Below are 20,441 nucleotides of genomic sequence, written 5' to 3'. Positions count from 1 at the left end.
ATAATCTGAGATAAAACTGTGCCGTAAGTTTATAGGGATCCTCTGTGTACAATACACACACACAGATGTCATATACATTGCTTTACTAGCTTATCAGACGATATTGTCATCAAACTGCCTTTGTGCATGCAGCCCCTTGAAATTTATGAAGAGATGATGTTATCACCCAGCAGTCCTCCTCTTGCTCCTCTTCCTCCGTGGAGGCTAAGTCAACGGTCTGGTCAACAGAGTCTCTGCACACTTAATGCACAACGCCTTCTTCAAATAAATAGGAAAATGCTAATATGAGACTTATTAAGTCATAGACGGCATGAACCAAAGATATTTCTTGTTTTTGGGTTCTTATCAGCCTAATTAGGTTTTGTTAGAAAAGACTGGAACGGGGTAATGTCAAGCTATTAATGCGTTTAAAAAACATTAAATGGATTATGAAACTGTTTAAGAAGCAAAGATGGGCAGAGGATTTCCAGTTTCCTCACAAATGAGTTAGAAAATGATAAAAACAAAATACTCAGAGTAGATTTGCAAATTCCTTCCTCCACAGCAACGACGAGGAATCTGTTGAATTTTCATGCCCGTGATCTCAGATTCCTCAGACATACTTCTACTTCAAGACGCATAAATCAATTGTGATTACCGTCAGAGCACACCATGTTAACGTTATTGAGCAAAATAAGCTAAATGTTAACCTCATCATTACTTCTCTGAGCTCGGAGGTATTAAACACACAGCAAAAAACAATTATTATGGTTTTAATTTGTATTTCAGACATTGTTTAGAAGAAATTTATAACATTTTGTGATCCGGACTAAACAGGCAGACTCTCTGGGCTTGTATCAATGCCCTGCGATAAAAGGAAGGAAAAACAAATTTCTTGACGATATGAAACTGCATTCTGCACAGACTTACAAAGGCATCGCAGAGAAAGAACAGGTCACCGGACTGGACTGTCTGTAGTTGTAGAGTGTGTTGCAGGTCTGAAATGTGACATCTCTGGGGTTCCTGGAACCAAATCTACTAAAAGTCGATGCAAGAATCCGATTTATTTTGAGCATTTTCCATTGATCTCAACTTACAGGATTTGAAATCAAGGAAATTTTACAGATTTCTGAAGAGAGCTGACTGACCCGTAATGCTTTTCTCCGATCATAAGGAGCATGAACAGTTTGCCAGAGGAACCACTTATCAAACAAAGGAAATATTTACAGGACATTTACAACTGTTCGCTTCAGTGTCTTGGTCAAGACAAAGTGATGGGCTGAACCAACACCTCCCACCTCGTCAGATACCTGCTGAACTTGTTTAGCCCAAGCTGCCCAACACATCCAGTCGTGTCCCTTAAAGTTGTTGCAGCTCTTAGACTGGAGATAAGCTGGAGGAGCCGTGGTGACTTTGGTTGCTCTGATTGATTATTTGACGACATGATAGGTTTACGATCAGCCAATCAGTAATGCTGCACTGCAAGTCTTCCAAAGTGTCTCCTGGCTTCTGAACATGCACACCATTTATCAAAGAGAACACTCTTCTCTCAAGCGAACTCGACATAAGTTTGCCCAACAGTTGGTTTCTGCTGGCTATGTCACGACCCCAGTGGTGTCTAGGGGAAATAGGGGGTTGCAACACAAAAAAAAGAGTGGCAACTAAGAGTCCCAATAAAAAGGTGGGTTTTTATTTACAATGATTCAAACCAAGGAACTAAAGGGTACAACTTAAAACATCCTGTCACCGGAGCAAAACCCACTATTTAACAAAACTCCAAAAGGGATAACACAAAACTTCCCAATACGGAAGAGATAACTTTCTTAATACAACAACACAAATCCCAAAACAGCTCTGTAATCACAGACAAAAATACTACAAGTTTTGTAACTCTACAACAGGTCAAAAGGTCCCAGAAGGCAAAATCTCAGCAAAACCCACAAACAGTACAACAGTGGCAAACTGTGTCACACTCAAAGACAGCTGCCCTGAATGAGGCTGATGACGTCCCTTAAATAGGAGAGTGGCGGAGGAGGTAGCCAATGAGCCTTGGTCCTGAAAAGTCCTCCACCAATCCTAAAGCACCAAGGGTAGAGGCTGAGATGCGGAAGGCTGGCCAATCCAAGTCTTGTGCAGGTGTTGGGACATCTTCCTCCACATTCCAGCAGGCTTGGGCCGTAACAGAACAGGTCCTTCGTGGACTTGGTTAGGAACAAGCTTAATGGATAAAAGTGGTTTCAACAGGACTCTACACACAAAACACACAGAAGAAGGATTTTAAAGCACAGAGCTCAGTTTCCTCTGGCTAAACAAACATTTAAACCTGTACATTATCAAAATTAATAAGAGCGCAAGCAGAAAATGTTCAAAGTAACAAGCTAGAACCATGAAACGAGGTTTTCCTAAGTATCTCACCAGGGGATTTTATTACCTCTTTAGTCTTAATTGTAAAACAACTCCTGCTAACTGAGGTGATGAGTCACTAAGGGGCTTTGGTGACATAAAGAAACCACTACTCTGTCTACCTAGTTTTGTATGCACGCTTCATTATCAGCGTTCAGAAGCTATTATGTCATTATCACACACAAAATCCAGAGTGGGGAAACTTGAAAGCCTTCTTTCAGTGGTGAATGAATTCAGCAGCGTGTAACCCCACAACAGTAATTAACAAGTTCAAACAGCATCCAGTTATTTCTTCAAGGGTACATTTACCCAGCCAAACATGACTAAATGAATTTGGATCGTGTATTTGTGACTCAAGTGGGAGAAATCTCTTCCACAGATTGGAGAATGATTTACTGATCCTTTGCACAGTTATAATCCCCAAAAAACCTACTTAGCTGCATTTACAGAGTAGTTCTGTAAATGAAAAGGAAAGCATGTGTGAGGCAGGAAAAGCAACAATCAACAGGAATCTTGTTCTGTGATGTAATTATGACCAAAGTCCAGCTGTTCCTCAGTCTGGATCGTTTCACTTCCGGCCTCTTTCACCTGCTTCCTGCAGTCCGCTAATCATGACTGTAATAAAAGTTCATCAATAGATCAAACTTTTCTTTCTAAAGCTCTTTCCAAGCAGATGATTTTCAACTCAAAGTGTTTCCATTGTTTAAAAAAAGCTAAACAGAAACAGTAAAAAAAATAAAACCAAATCACACCTACATTATTCTACATACCTCAAACCCCCACTAGACACACACACATAGATATAAATATGTAATAATAATGATAATAATAATGATAATTTAAAAAAGAATAGCGTTAACCCATTGTCTCAACCCTTACTGGGCTACTTTTTATCTATATAAATACAATAAAATGTCATTCAATTAAAAGCTTTGCTAAAATGGTGAACCTTAAGCTTTCTTTTAAGAACGTCAACATTTCCAGCTGCCCCAGTTCCCCAGTAAAGTTGCCCCATTAAAAAGGAACATATTGACTGAATGATGCTCGTTTCACCTTCAGGATTAAATAAAGCGATTAGCTGGAGAGGACCTGAGAGCTCTGCAAGGCTCATAAACATAAAAGCAAATCAGATAAATAATTTGGACTAACACCAGTAACAGTCTTAAAAGCTAATAAAATACCATTAAAATCAGTGCCTGTCATAATGTAAGACAGTGCTGTTCAACTCTGTCCCACGGGGGCTGTCGTCTTGCAGGTTTTCAACATGTGCAACAACACACCTGACTCAAATTAAGGAGTCGTTGTGGAGAATTTCATTGGCTGTTGGATCAGTTAATGTTGGGTCAGGTATGTTGAAGCAGGGAGACAATGAAAACCAGTCGGGATGTGGCCCTTTTGGACTGAGCTGGACAGCCGTGATGTGGGATGACTTAACTTTACATGAGGTTACCTCCTGTTTTTAAGCCATTGGTAAGACTACAGGTTCATTTATGCTCCTTTACGTATGCGAATGGATGTTGTTTCAAGCGCTTTTATACATCGCTCACATACTTCCAGGCCTCTTCTGTGTTGCCAAAATACTCAGTTCATCCACTAGGGGGCGATATTGAGTTTAGAGTTTACTTCTGCATTTTGACATCAGTTGGTAACAGTCAGGTAACACCCATACTACACCCTATGGTCCACTCTTAATTGTGCACATAGAGGAAGTGCACGTAGTGCGCAGGTTTCAAATGTAGGAAAACAGCAGAATTGGGAAAGTGATGGCTATGGCATCAACTTGTGTACGCTATTTTGCTGCAGAAAAAGATTGAACTGTAACAAACAACCATTGTGAGAAGAAAGAAGTGAAGGGAACTGAAGTTGGATTATATGTCATTCACCGGACTTCAGTCGAACAGGAAGTTTGATGCTGTGGGCTACTGGCTGCTGGATCGCACCAGGAAAAATATTTTTTCATAATTTCCCACAGCCACAGGAGCCCGATCGCAAAAATCACCATTTTTCTACCTTTTAAATTCAAAACGTCACATCCAGCAATGATTCAATCATTAAGGGTCATGGGGAAGCTGGAGCCGATCCCAGCAATCATTGGGTGAGGAACAGGGTAAACCCAGTACAGGTCACCAGTCCATAACAGTTCCATTCAGCAGTGAATTGTGGGTAGTATGCTTTGGTAAAGTCTGCATGGATGCATGCTTAGTCAGTGTGGACTGCAGATGCAAAGGGGACGGAGCGAATGTCCACTGGGACACAGTGAATTGGGACACACTACACACTTGAAGGTATTAAAGCAAACGGACAACCCAGTGTAAATATCTGGACTGGGCCGAAAACACCTAAAACTATAAAGTCGTTTACATCCAAAAACACTAGAAGTGGAAGAATAAAGCCGCCATGCTTTTTTGCTGGTCTCAACTTCTGTGTCTTTTCCAGCTGCTTTAGCTTCTGCCTCTTCCTTTTCTTCTTCTTCTTTGGTTTGTTCCTTTCACCTTTTGCATGTGGGCTACACAACTCAGTACTGCCCCCGCAATTTCCGGTGGTATTACCTCGATTTAATGGGACTGATAGCCAAGTCCTTAAAAACAAGACCAAATTTCATGCAGAATCGATGCAGGAAAAGAACACTGCGTATTTGTCTTCTGCATCGTACATAAACGGGCCTTAAGTCAGGCTGCAGTAATTTGGTTAAAAGTTATATGTTTGATACTCGGAGTAAGAGTCAGATTTACAGTATTTTAACGGCCAATTCTCGGGAAGATGTGGATCCAATAGACAGCGGTCGAACTTCATTCAACTTTCATCTAGTTTTTCTGGTTAATTTGGCTAAGAGACGGTGAAAAAACAACTTTAGTTGCTGATCACACAACAGATCGCACCCGCACACGAAGAAATTTCACAATATTTTCACAAAACGGAGGAGCATTGTTGGAAAACCAGAGCATTTATCATCATCCTCACTTACTCTGTTTAAGCAGTGCATTGAGGCTGTCTGCAGACGTTCTGCAGGAAATGCATCAAATATAAAAAAATGTTGCTATTTTTCCATCAAACTAAGAAAAATTTAAGTAATGAACACATGATTAGACAAAACCCTGGTGGAAAGAAAGGAATTGTTAGAGAAAAATACTGAGAAAAAATAAAGCATACTGACCTGGTACAACTTTTGTAATGAACACAAATTTATTGTTCTGTCACTTTTCTTTTCCACTGTGTGATCCATTCGAAGACTCATACATAGATTCATTCATTTATTCATCATCCTAGCTGCTTAGTCTGATGAAGGGTCGCGGGGAAGCTGGAGCCTATCCCAGCAGTCTTTTGGCGAAAGGCAGGGTACACCCTGGGCAGCTCGCCAGTCCATCGCAGGGCTCATATCAAGATTATGGCACTTGATTCTAATTTTTTTGTATTTAAATTATGAGTAAAAATGTCACCTTTTCACAGCTTTTTCATATCGGAAGGAGGTGATTTATGTTAAATCGGCATATAATATTTCCTTGTATCAATGGCGGGCTCCCAGAATTCAGTCAAACAAAAGTCTGATTGTGGCAAAATGTGTGATATTATTTATTATTATTGTCCAATGAAGCAATATATTGTATTTTAATTAAACTCATCATTTACAAGCTTGTAGCTGCAGCTGATTTGCTGCAATTTGTTAAGGCTGCTTTAGTACACAGACTGAATATCTGAACTGAATTATGAGGATTAAACACTAAACAGAGCGTTGGAAATGTGATCCTATCTAAAGACCAGCACCATGCTAAAATCTGCCCAGTTATTATGTAAAAAAAGTTCTAACCATCATGTGTTACTTTTTCTGCAACTGCATATTTTTAGGAAAAAGAGTGTTAAAAAGTGTATTTTCTTCATCCTGATGACTAACTATACTGTTTCATATAAAAGTCAAGCGGCTCCTGGATGCTTCATCTTTAAATAAACCAAAGAAAATCTAAAGTGACACATTTCTGATCTTCAGAGATAAATATTCTACTACCACCCAGTTTATTGTCCCTTCACACCATCTGTGTGACATCAGTCTCTCATAGATTTTAAACCAAAAGGACAATTAATGTAGGCCTACTTTTAAAAGAAAATGAACAATGGCACTGGTCATTTAATTGTAATTATCATTTATTCATTTCCTTCATGAAAGCTTCAGAGACGGCTGGGAGGTGAAAATCCTTTCAGATTCACATCTCAGCCTCAGATATTCTCACAAAGTTGGACCTCAGCAGAGCAAAGACTTCAAGAAATGTCTGCAGGAAATAAACTGATACCCGGTCCGTGAACGTGACCACTTCTTTTTTTCTTCTTTTACCCTCTTCATGTCAAGGTTCATCTATCTCTTCCTCTGTGCTTATTAATGGTTTCCCCCTCTTTAGTTAAAAAAAAAAAAAAGGAAATTATACAAAAAGTTTGTTTCAAGTGTTTCAAGTTTTACTTCACGTAGGAAGTAAAACAGTCATTAAGACCTGATTCTGTCCCAGCCTAAAAAAGGCACAATGTAAGCCTTTATGTATCTAAGCAGCTTCATATACGACCTGTGACTTCCCTCCATGATGTAACATCACTGTAATGGTCTTGCAGAAGCGGAGTGGGAGGCTGGTATCAGCCTGCATCTGCCTAGATATCTTCACATATTTCAGTGCTAACATCAGACACATACAAGGAGTTGCATTCATCATATGCACCAAGAAAAGACGCTCCAAGTCTGTAAAAACCCAGCTGGTTGCCAGTTAGACTGAAGGACGGAAGTCCTTACAATACTGCACTTATAGATCTTCATAATGATCCATTCATGAGTGGCATTTCCTACTGGGAAAAATGTCTAAGAGTGATTTCATCCAGTTGTAAAAAACACATATGGATGGAAAGACCCCCCCCCATGAAAGTATTTATTTCCGCAGGAAGGATTTCTTTCCAGCAGGTTGGCCGACACAGGCAGGCGTTTGGCAGCATCACGGCTTCGTGCAAGACATCATGGTACTTCATGCAAGCTGCATTTTCAATGTTACTGTTCATAAATAATTAAATAAGTTGGTTAAGGTGTGATGCTTGAAGCCAACCAGGCAAGCAGATGCAGGAGAAGCGACAGATTAAAAGAAACCAAACAAGTTCTTGTGCTAAAACGAAGTAAAAGAGATCAGATAGTCATTGTAACTTCCTTTGTACTTTTGTCAATGAAGCTTCATTTACAGCCATCTCCTCATAGTAAAGACTACTTTTAAAAAAAAAAAAAACTCCAGGCGGTGAATCGGCTCAACGTACAATCTATTTATTATTCCATTTCTGTGATTTCCCAAAGATTTCTGTAAAATCTGTCCTTAACTTTTTGAGTTTTGTTGCTAACAGACAGACAAACCAACGAGTCAAACACAAGGCAAAAGTTGGAGTGTAAGTCAGCAGTTTCATCCTGAGACGATATATCTGTTTGACTGACAGAAATTCATTGTTTGCCAATATTGCAAATTTGATTCCTGTCCAAATTCAGTTTGAACACATTTAGGATCCATTGACTGATAAGCATAAATGCGTCTTTAGCCTCCATTTCTCCAGCGCACTTCTCTGCTCGTCACCTCGGAAAAATCCCTACATTTGATAGATTTGCAACCAAACTGGCTTGACGGGTTTCCAGGTCAGTCGTCTTCACAACGCGACAGAGCAAACTGCTGCCATCTTTAAAGATAACATTATTTATGAGTAAGTAAGAATTTGTGTCCAATCAAAGCTCTCGCTGTCTTCATCGATCCAATCCTGATGCCATTTCCGAACGTCTGAGGACACGTTCGGACTATATGAAGCATTTGTACTTTTATCTCTGTTTAAAACCCATCTGACAGGCTGTTCTCTCGCTGCTGTAGGAGGCAGGAGGGATAAGGAGTGCAAATGACACTTTAAAATGAAACCTTTTCTCTTATCTGATGCAGACGGTAGTAAATCTATCAGCCCAGCTTTCAGAGAGATCTGCAGATTATTATCGACCATGTTAATAGTAAAATGTTTCTCATTAGAGGTAACCTGTTTTTACAGATTGGAAGGATTGCAGTTTGCGAAACAGCTTAAACATTTACTTTCACATCATCTTTTTTTTTTTTATTTTATTTTGTAGCGTAACTACATTGTATGTATGGTCGGCACAAGGAAAAGGCAGCATCTGATGGCATCCTAGATCATTTCTAATCCTGCTGGTTGTTCCAGTAACTGTAAAGTATAAAGATAATGTCTCAGGAGTCATTCTAATGACTCTTGTATTCAAATCCAAAATCTACCAAAAATGACAGAAGGAAATGTACTTTATCTTTGTATCCATCCGCGACTGTTACATTGATTGATAGACTGTTTATTTTTGTTGTGCCCAGCCTATCGAATATAAACTGAAACAATCCGAAGAAGGGAAAGCAAGATATCCGTAAATAAAAAAGAACACTCGGAAGTGAAGCACTTTATGTCGCCATGTACATGAAATGTGCTAAAATAAGAGAACTTGACTCGCCTGTAGTTATGTGGGACCTAATATTTTCTCTGTGAGCAACATGTAGAGAACCAGCTGGATGCACTACGACTTCCACAAGTTTGCCATTAAATCCCTATATTATTTCTATATTTCTATGTTTCTGGATTAGCTTGTGAGTTTTACATTCTACTGACAGTCGATGACTTGTCATCTGCTTTTGCAGGGTGACCATGAATCTAATGTGTTTTATGTGTAGGTATATGTGTATATATAGGCATATGTATATGCATAGGTGTGTAGGTTTATCTCTTTCTCATTCTTTCTGTCTCTGTTTCTCTTTTCTCTTCTTTTCGATTATCCTTCTGACCCTCTTCTATTCCCTCTGGTCCAGATCAGCAGTACAAACTTTGTAATAAAAACAATTATACAAAATAAATAGAAAAACAAAACTAAAAATTCAGAATATCAAGGGGATTATTATATCTATGATATAATCCTCTTGGCAAAGTAAATTTGCTCAGCAGAATAGAGCATCCAAACCATCATTCTGCTTGCTTAAATGCTGGACAACACATTCCTTTTAACATATCTTAACTAAGTTATGCTCTTATAGTCAGGGGTTTGTCTAGCCATCCATTAGTTATGCAGCTGTGGGGACCTCATGCATTAAGTAGTACCTTGCTCCTTTTCCTCCATGTATAAATACAGTATATGAAAGTATTGCCATCATGAAGATATTTCTCCTTTTTTCCCCAGGTCTTCCAGAATAAAAGCTTGCTGTACATGTTGATCTGTCTTTCCTGTCCTCTCCATCCCAACCAGTCGAGGCAGATGCCTTTCCACCCTGAGCCGGGTTCTACCTTCCTGTTAAGAGTTTTTTCCTGTCTACTGTCACCCCATGCATACTAAGGATGGGGGATTGGATTAAAGTCAAGACTGGATGCAGTCAGTTGGTTTCTATTTATTCATTCATTCATTATCCAAACCGCTTAGTCCGACGAAAGGTCGCGAGGAAGCTGGAGCCTTTCCCAGCAGCCTTTGGCCGAAAAGCAGGGTACATCCTGGACAGCACACCTGTCCATCACAAGGCTTGGTTTCTATTAGCTAAGCTATTTATTATGAATTAGCTTGAACTGATGTGTCTGTAAAGGGTCCCTAGACGACATTGTTGTGAAGTGGCGCTGTACAAATAAAGCTGCATCCTTGCAGAAGATGCTATTAAGTCCTTTTCACACATAATATATGAGGCATTAACAGTTTTGTCAGCCTGTTAGTCATTGGTCAATCTTGGCACGTGAAAGCAACGATACATGTAATATTAGTCAATTGTGCTATTTCTGGTTGCTCAAACAACGTTGCACTGCCATCATAAGTAATACCAAGTTTGCAGTGGTTGTGTGGAACGAAGCAACAGTGGTTTATAAAGCTGAAAACGTCACTTCTTCTCATGTTGAGCCTTATTTAACAGTCAGTGTAATTCATGTGAGGGTTTAATTGCACTACAGTAACAGCATCGTCGTTCTCTACGTGAGAAAATGTGATGTTCTATTTTTACTTTACTGCAGAATCGTTGCCGTTTGTCTCAAAAGAAGCCGCAGCACCACACAAATCTCTACGCGTCCTCCTTAAACTGCAGTTTTAACAAACCGTGGATGTGAATGGCTGAAAACATTATTAAATGGTCACACAGCAGACGTTTTGGCTTCTCTTGTCTTCATTTCCTCTGATGCTCAGCCAGTTATGGTTGGTAAAACCACAGAAGGTTTCCCCTTAAAACTGATCATGTCTTTTAATCCATGTCTGTTTGTCTGTATAAGGATATTTTTCTGTAGTTTCATCACAAATATCACCTTTGAAATGACCTAAAATATCACATAAGAGTTTCAAATGCTTCCTCACAAGAAAACTATCACATCATACTTCCCAGATTTCCTTATATTGTCATAAACACCCCAGCTGGAGCACAAGTTCCACCAGTACTTTCTACGGTGCATTTACACCAGGATCACCCACTAGACTCGGCATGATTGGGAATCGGTTCAGTTGGGGGGTGTAACATTATTCCAGACAGAGCTTATGTTCATGCTGGACATCTGTAACGAATTGGATTGTGTTTCCCTCTCCACCAGAGGCAAGAAAACATGGTGGTCTGATACGGAGATCCCCAATCCTGGTCCTAAAGGACCCGCGTCTTGCAGGTTTTCCAAGTGATCCTTCTGGAACAGACCTGACTCAGACTCAGACAAGCTCTGCACATGTCTGCTAGATATACATTGATTTGAATCAGGTGTGTTGCAGCGGGGACACTTGGAAAACCTGCAGGGCACTGTCTGGGGTTCCCTGGTCTGGGTGGTCAGATTTCTTGAAGAACTTTGTTCAAATTCTTCCATGTTTCTTCCTTCCAGAGCCGTCTATTCAATTCAACTTTATTTATATAGTGTCAAATCATGGCAATGCCATCTCAAGACGCTTTACAGACAGAAAAAAAAAACATAATGAAGGCCAGTTCATAATAGCCTAAATAAGGAAACCAACAGATTGAGTTGGAGGCTCCAACTCAATCTCCCATCCTGAGCAAGCACACTGGCGACAGTGGGAAGGAAAAAACTCCCTTTTAACAGGAAGGAAACCTCCGGCAGAACCCGGCTCAAGGACAGGCAGCCATCTGCCTCTATTATCCCCACACACATATTTTTGGTTGTGTTTACCCGCAACGAACGCACCTCCATACAAGCAGCTTTTCTGCCTTCAGGTCTGATGAGGCTTTCCTGCACATGTTGGGTGTGTTGTTGTAAAGTTTCACCACCTGGCTCCCACACTGCATTATTTCCAGTCCTATTCCCATTTTCAGTCTGCATGGAGGTAGTCTACACTTGGCTTCTGTGTAAATGCAACTTTTTTTGGATCCACAAAAGAAAAGATTTGGGGTTCTGCATGGAGATGTCATGTAAACAGGGTCTAAGCCCTTGCTGTTATGCTAGTGTTTTACAGCTCCAGACAACTTGAGGTGACCCCCCCGACACCCCTGTTGTAGACGGTCACAGGACTCTGGAGCTACTTCACATACTGCACAGAAGGCTGGTAAACTCTGGACACATTGCCTGTGATGTTCATATCACATCTATTTAGAGATTTCCACTCTTTAAATACAGTCTGAAACGATTGCAGCCGCTGATTCCCCTTTTACATAAAGAAAACTGTTCATTTGTAACGAATGAATGCACCGTCGTTCTGCATCAAACTGGTACCAAAATTAAAGAGTACTTCCAAAATCTAATGACCAGATGAAAGGAAGGCGAACGCAGACACGAAGGGATGTCCCCCCCCGCCCTCACTGCAGATTTCACCTTGAGCTCAGCACATAAATAATCCGAGACGGAAAAAGCTGCTGCCTCTAAAGGAAATGTCATCTCATTAAAGCCGTCTAAATTAGTTTATTGCCAAGTTCATTCATCACAGTCCGCGCTCGTAAGCACACTGCCAATCAGACGGCACTGTCAAGGAAGGGCTGGCTTAAAAGTTGCTGCTAAAAATCAGCAGAAGGAAGAACCAAAATATCCCAAATGTGCTGACTCGGACTGATCCTCAGGCAGGTGCATATTATCCCTGCTGGGCAAAGGTCAAAACAAACATCATGCATATGACACTCTAGATCCCAAATAAGATTCAGCACACTCATAATTTAGTGTCAAAACCACAATGAATGCAGCTACTTTACAGTAAGTCGTAAAGAGAAGAGCAGGAAAATACTAATGCATGCAGACATCCATCTGGACAGAGTGTGGCAACGTTAAAAGGTTGGAGTGCAAAATTAAGCTTTCTGAATAAAAACAAACAGTGGTTTCGGTTTGTGCTTCCTGCCAGGCTTTCACACACTACCTTTGGGGGACACGAAGTTGCAGCAGTCTGAGCTACAAATGGATAAAAACACTAACTCATAGTGAGCACAGCTCACCATTGTGTGTGCAGTGGCGTTTCTGCCTGTCAAACAAAACAAGACGTCCTGCTGTGGACAGGGTGGAGGCAATTTTCACCCACTGATAGATGCACCAATGCAGATCCTCTGGCACATTTACGGCTTTGTTTCAGCATCTGACTGGCTTTATCCATAAGACTTTATCAGGTTACATAACTGGTGCTTTTACTAAAGTAATCCAGCTGAGAATCATTACATTAGATCCCTCTTTAAGCACCAAACTATAGATCCTTAACCTTTCCATCTTAGGTGGAGGCATATCGTCCATTGTGGGTTCAGGTAATGAGGACATTGTGTTGCATTTGCAGTCTGATTTTAATCATTTAATCTATTAGTTTATTTTCTGGTTCCGTATACACCTTCTTCAAACTTTTTGTTTTGTTTTGTTTTTTTTTAACATTTCAGTTTAAATGGAAACTTGTTCCTAACAGGCTACATCTTTTTTCCTCCAGGCGCTGATCCAAATGCAAACTTCTGTTGCCAAACTGAAGCAAATCAAAGGCGTCAGACATCAAAGCATAGAGCGGACAAAGTGATGCATTGCACTTTAATCTGAGTTTACTAGCTCATTTTCCAGAAAAAGCCAGTTTCAGCAGTTCAAAAGAATGTAAACAGCATCTCACCGGCGTACTCTGGGTCCACATGAGGAGGGTAGAAGCGGAAGTTGATGAAGAAGGGGATTGGCATTCCATATTTGAACCACTCCACCACGTAGGGTTGTCCATTCAGAGGGTGAGACACGTCGCATCCCAAGATGACGCTCTCTCCTGCACGCGCCGTCACGAACTGGGGTTCCTCTCGCACTCCGTGGGCACCTGAAGGAGCACAATCATATACGGCAGATTGATTACAGCTTCTAGTTTTCTGAATGATACACAGATTTTATTACAAACTATGTTTCCAATGAGCTCTACATATGAACACACACAAGCGTTGCATGTGGTCATAATCCTCAGTCAAATATCTCCAACTAAACTTGGATTAAGCAATTTTTTCTACATCTGTTTTCAATGTCTAGTTTATTCGAAAATAATAAATGGTTTTTTCGATTTATATTTCACTGTGAAATCTGAAGAAGAAATATGAGGAGAAGAAAAGTACAGACCGTGTTTGTTTAACCTAAAAATAACATGCATGGCATGTTTAATAAGCTTTTGCCAAAGTAAAATTAAGATGAAAACAAAAATTAAGTGAAAAGCTGATCCAGAATTCTGCAGCCAGAGTCCTGACCAGAACCAGCATGAGAGATCATATTTCTCCAGTTTTAGCCTCTCTTCATTGGCTGCCTGTTGAATCTATAACAGAATTTAAAATCCTTCTCCTTACATATAAAGCCCTCCACAACCAGGCACCACTATATATCAAAGACCTCATTGTTCCTTATATACCAAGCAGAGTACTTCGTTCGCAGACTGCAGGCTTACTTGTGGTTCCTAGAGTCTCAAAGAGTCGAGCAGGAGGCAGAGCCTTTGGTTATCAGGCCCCTCTCTTATGGAATAAGCTCCCAGTTAGTGTTAGGGAAGCAGACACCCTCCCCACCTTTAAGACTAGGCTGAAGACTTATCTTTTTGATAAGTCCTATAGATAGGGATGGTTAGCATCCCTTAGTTATGCTGCTATAGGTTTAGACTGCTGAGGGACATTTCCTGATACACTGAGCTTCTTTCTTTTTCTCTTTATCTCTCTCTTTTACACCCCCCCCATAACAGTGTTGCATCATTAACATGTATGTCTCCTGTCTCAGCAGGTCTCCCTGGCCGGGAGTAGCAGTTCCTGTTGTCTTTCTGTCCTCTTCCCCCCACACAGCAGAGGCAGATGGCTGCCTGTCCTGAGCCGGGTTCTGCCGGAGGTTTCCTTCCTATTAAAAGGGAGTTTTTTCCTTCCCACTGTTGCCAGTGTGCTTGCTCAGGATGGGAGATTGAGTTGGACTCAACTCAATCTGTTGGTTTCCTTATATAGGCTGTTATGAATTGGCCTTCATTATGTTTTCCCCTCTGTCTGTAAAGCGTCTTGAGATGGCATTGCCGTGATTTGACGCTATATAAATAAAGTTGAATTGAATTGAATTGAATTAATTCCAAGAGAATAATTCAGAGAGCCCAGAAATAGTCCAAACCAAAAGCATCGTTTGCAACCTGCTGCATCTCCTCCAGACTCTTACAGACATAGACATAATATATGTAGATAGAAATAAGAACTGGTTCCAACCAGGTTATGCAGAAAAGCATCTCTGAACATCCAGCTGTAAAGCAGATGGTCTCCAGCAGCAGAAGACCACACCAGGTGCCACTCCAGTCAGCTAAGAACAGGAAGCTGAGGCTACAATTCACGCAGACTCTCCAGAACTGGACAACAGAAGATGGAGAAACGTTGCTGGTCTGATGAGTCTCCATTTCAGGTCTATTTTCAGATGGCAGGGTCACGATTGGTGGAATCAACCCAAAAGCATGGACCCATTCTGCTTTGTATTAACAGTTCAGGCTGGGACCCTTAAATACTGGTGTAGCATGGTTTAACCACCACAACCAACCAGAGTATTGCTGCTGACCATGTCCATCCCTTTATGAGCACAATGTAGCATCTTCTGATGGAAACTTCCAGCAGGATGATGCACCATGTCACAAAGCTCACATCATCTCCACCATGACGGCCTCCACAGTCACCAGATCTCAGTCCAATAGCAGCATCTTTCAGATGTGTTGGAACGAGAAATTCTCACCATGGAGCTGACATATCTGCAGCAATTGTGAGACGTTTCATGTCGATATGGAGCAAAATCTCTGAGGACTGTTTCCAACATCTTGTTGATGCTATCACGCCAAGTCCTGAAGTGGTCCTGAAGAAAAAAAAAACCTGGGGTAAAACCCGCTACTAGCAAGGTGGATTTGATAAAGTATTGGGAAGTGTAGCTCTATATTAGAACAGAAGACTTAAATTCAACCCAGGAAACCAGCGAGCTGAGTCGCATCAGTCACGACCAGTCAGTGTAAAAACACAAAACAGATCCAAGGACAGATGGTTGAGAAAAACAAGATTAACAGCAGCCACAAACACATGAAGATGATTTATATCAATAGATTCATCTCGTCTCATTCACTTGATGGAGCACAAGCAGACAAAAACATAAAAAGCCTAAATGTGACATAAAGAGTCAATTAAACCTTGACCTATAACCTTTCCCTTAAAGAATCCAGCCTTCTGTCGGTAATGGAGCAATTCCAGTCACACCATGTGTCCGAATGCTCACATTGATTCTAGACTAATTACAATATGGCTCAGCTTTATGAGCGGAAGCCTGAGTGGTAGCATTTCACCAGTCGATACGTCTAATCAGACGAACTTACTACTTGTTCCTCTACGGTCTGAGGGGAAGTCAGGCAGGTTTCCTGCCTCTCATAACAGTAGCAATACTTAAACATCTAAAAATCAGCACATTATTCATCAGAGATCAATTAATTCTGGATTTTTTTAAGACTTATACACACAAACTACGCATTTTTTTTTAACTTTAACTGTGATTCAATTTGGCCAGTCTCATCGCCAACAGTAGAGTTTCCAACGAGGATGGATCTGCTCGGTTTCTGTTACACAAAGAAGATCATGTAACTGAATATGTGGTAACAGTTCTGATTTTTGCCATTTTAACTATTGTATTTTATTCTACAATCATTTAGCAGACGCTTTTATCCAAAGAGACTTACATATACACTCCTATCCCGATAAGCACATCGGGGGCAACTTGGGGTTTTACGGTGTGTTCAGACCAAACGCATTTTGAGCGTCAAGAGCGGCAGTTTTCTATGTAAAGTCTATGTGGAGGCGCGGCAAGGGGGCGTCGAGCTTTCTTGTGTCCCGTTTTGGGCGTTGGCGTTCCGCGACGAAAATTTAAGAAGTTTTTTAAGCTCGACGCGTGTTCCGTGCGGAACGCTTGTCAAAAGCCAGAGATGGGCAAAGCTGAACTTTGGCCGCTGGATGCGGGGCGTCAACCAATCAGAGAGACCACCTCGCAGCTCCTGGAGGATTCCTGTGGTGAACCCAGACACGGGGCTGAGACGCCATTACTCCATGTAATATTTAGGATAATCATTCCTTGCTAAAAAGCTGAATGTTACTGATTTGGCAACGTAGCAGGATACGTTGCCTAGCAACGCTTTGTTTGGGGCGGGGTGGCGGCTCTCTGCTGAGTGCGGCTCTTGCTGCATTAACCCTGACTATCACTGCCATACGACAACGTTCTCTAGCTTTATTTATTAAATAAAACCATGTCATCGCTCTACTGAATCCGCCATCATTCGGACTCACTGGAAGAAAAGCGCCACCTTTCCCTCCTCTTGACGCTCGCTCCAGACAAGTGGCAAACACGGCAGGAGCATGTTGGGCGTTGGACGCATTTGAGATGCTCAAATTTGGTCTGAACACACCGTTAGTGTCTTGCCCAGGGAAACTTTGGCACATAGTCAGGGGAAGCCTGGAATTGATCTCCCAACTTTCCTGTTGGAAGGAAACTGCTCTTCCTGCTGAGCTAACTAAACATGAGTTTGCATTGTTGCAGTCAGAACTGTGTCCCAGCAGTTACAAGCACACTCCACCACATTGACCATGATTTCTCCAACTCACTGCACCAGACATGTTGTGCTGCTCAAACAGGGCTTTCTATTTCTTAGTCAGTGTCTTGTCTTTGCGGTCGAAACATAGGATCAGGGGAAGGAACTGCTAAGAGACGTCTATCCCAGTGGGGACATTCCATCTGTAATACATGGTAATCACAAACTATGAATGAATCCCTTTGTTACAATGTTTTTGCTCTCGTGCTCAAACGCACAAGCGACACATTTTAAACATACAGATCCATCTTGGTCTCATCCATCTGCAACATCTCATTTCAAACTTGTCCACATGATTGTAAGCAAGCTCCAGAGGGAAGTATTCATTTCAGAGAGCAATGACTGTCTTCTTGCAACTCTGCTTTCCACACTGTCGCAGTTGAGTTTTCCCCATGATGGACTGATAAACATGAAGTTAATCTGAAGCGTGAGAGGCCTTCCTGTTTTCTTTAAACAAAAAAAACAACAATTCTACCACTGTGCATAGAACATGAAGCTGTAGACTTAGATCCTCATAGATCTAGAGTAATTAGATCTGTAGATGTCATAACCCTCTTGACTTCTTCTTTTGCTGTCTGCTTACATGCCTGTGGCTGAACTGTCTTTTGTTTCTTGAAACTGTTTTTCTTGAGCTTTTGTCTGACATTCTCCTGGTTACATGGCTGCATAACGTGCATATTGATAAAGCATCGAGCAGAAATTACAGTAAACACTGCTGTAGCCCAGTTCGCCTAGTTACTAGGGGCAACCGAGGTTTAAAGGGTTAACTATGGACAGTATCGGGATTAAATAAAACCAGGCTCTTTACTCACACTTGGAAGAAATATATTAACTGTTTACAAAGTTCACAGATGTGTAATATAAATTTATATGATTGCCCCAATTATTTGACTGGCTTTTCATCAGCTCTTTTCAGAACTGCTGATTATTTTTTGTCCATATTTAGGCAGAAATCATCAGGCAGTCATTTCTTTTTAACTGTGTCTTCATGTAGAAAAACTAAACGCCTTGTTCCTTATTTGTCCCACTCTTTGTTTCTTTATTAAACTCATAATAAAACTTCAGTGACACGGATACTGCTGTGCAAGGAGCTCATCTGCTATCAAGAGCAATTTAGTGTTGAGTGTGTTTCCTAAATAAGCTGCATTTTCTGTCCATTCTCTTGTCATTGTAGTTGTTTTACTCTCTGGCTTTTATTCTAATTTGTGTCTTTATTCTAACCCTTTACAAGTACTTGTGTTTCTAAATTGTAAGTGGTAACTTTTAATGTTTTATTTTAATGTTATTTGCTTTTAATCCTTGTTCTTCATTTCTGCTACTTGTTTTTTTCCCCCATCTTACTAAAGTTATTAATATTATTATTAAAGTCCTTTATAAATACAATGATGCAGCACGGTGTGTTATGTTTATATGTTGTCAGATTTGCTTTTTGTCCAATATAATAATAAGGATGTTAAACACAGAAATTGCGGCCGGATTAGACTAGTTTCAGCCTGCTCTTTCCTGAAAAGAAGCATTGAGTTAAACTGAAAGAAAAATGTCTTTGTAAAAATGAGCTGAAAGCACAAATACAGACCAGACAAGATACAGCTTGGCGTCGGCCCCAAAGCTTCATGAATCTCAGCTTTGCAGTTTGGATGTTTGCTGTGAAGCCAGCGAAACAAATTGCATCTCTCTGGAAGTTGAACATTTATCTCAGCCCTGGCTGTAAGTTATAAACAGTGTTAAGCAAAATAATCTGTCATCTTTTGACAGGCTGAGATTAAAAATGCATCTTGGAGCTGCAACAGAGGAAATCTTTGTAAGGAAGATGTTCGTCGTAATAAGACAAATTCTGAATTGATCAAATTCTAAAATATGAAAGAACAAACATGCACCATGCAATGAACCATATTCCTACACTGTACTTATAATTACATGTTTGGCAAAAATGTGTGTATCAGATGAAACCTGTTCATTTGTATTGTGATCTGCATGTGTTTTTCCATGCTCGCTGCAGGAACCAGACCAGCCAAATGCTCAGCAAGTGTGATTTTCCCAGTGGTGCCCCTTCCCGCTACTGCCATCCCCACCGCTGCTGCCACTTCTTCCCCCTTCCTCTCGCTCGCTCACACACACACACACACCTACACATGTGCACATACGCCACTTCAAGCAGCGCTACATGTTGATTGGCTGCTGATGACATCATCTCAGACTGCACAAAAACAGGCCCCTTGGAAGGTATGACTTCACCGTTTGCAACTGATGAGACGGAGAGGGAGCGCGGGAGCAGAAGACAGAAAGAGGAGATGCATAACCACCCCACCACCAGAATACACAGAAGGGTTTAGCTCATTTTCAATCAAAGACTCGAGGGAGGACGCCATGGCACAGTGAAACCACTGAGGTGCACACTTACACCCAACACAGCACCAACAGCTGGGAGGGTATGTTTGCTTGGGCCTACTGTCAGGAGGACTTGTGCACAGTAAAACATACAGCAGAACATATAGCACTGGTATCACCTGTTACATGTAAATGCATCACTTATGAAACTGGTAAGGATTCAGTGTCAGCTAAACAGCCATTTTGCTAATTCTTCATTAGCTCTTTTTCCTTTGAATGCATCCTACGTAGAACAAAAGTAGGCGAAAGGAACATAAAAAACCCTTACGTTCTCTACTTATGGCAGAAATCCTATTTTCCCATCTTAAACCCCCAACGCAGTGAAACAAGGGGAAGATTGCTACATTTATGGATGGTTCTGATTAATAGTTTATTGATAAAATGCTATAAATAATTCAATTTATCTCAAATTATTGGCTAAAAGCTGGACAAATGTAAAAGTGTCTGTTTTCAAAGTGAAGAAGAAGACGGCTGAATGTAGAAAAATATTGTAAATGCTAAGATTTGTGAGCTTTGACCATTTTTTTGGTTTGTTTTGCATGAGAGCAAATTAGCAAGGCAAAGACAACGGAAGCGTCACTTTTACCCAAATGCCAAATAAAAGCCTGAGATTATTTTATCATTCGGCAAC

The 20,441-nt window shown here is 40.8% G+C and overlaps 1 protein-coding gene across 1 annotated transcript in view; it reads right to left on the bottom strand.

The window, feature by feature from the left end:
- Window positions 1-20,441, bottom strand: part of LOC306761729 (protein turtle homolog B-like) — a 146,361-nt gene that overhangs the window by 92,594 nt on the left and 33,326 nt on the right. Inside the window, 1 exon segment of the mRNA XM_079248000.1 lies at window positions 13,442-13,633. Within this exon segment, the coding sequence (XP_079104126.1) occupies window positions 13,442-13,633 (192 nt within the window).

Source organism: Telmatherina bonti (assembly GCF_933228915.1).
Source record: "Telmatherina bonti genome assembly, chromosome: 10".
In the NCBI taxonomy this organism is placed as follows: Eukaryota; Metazoa; Chordata; class Actinopteri; order Atheriniformes; family Telmatherinidae; genus Telmatherina; species Telmatherina bonti.
This window is presented reverse-complemented; position numbering and strand designations above follow the sequence as displayed.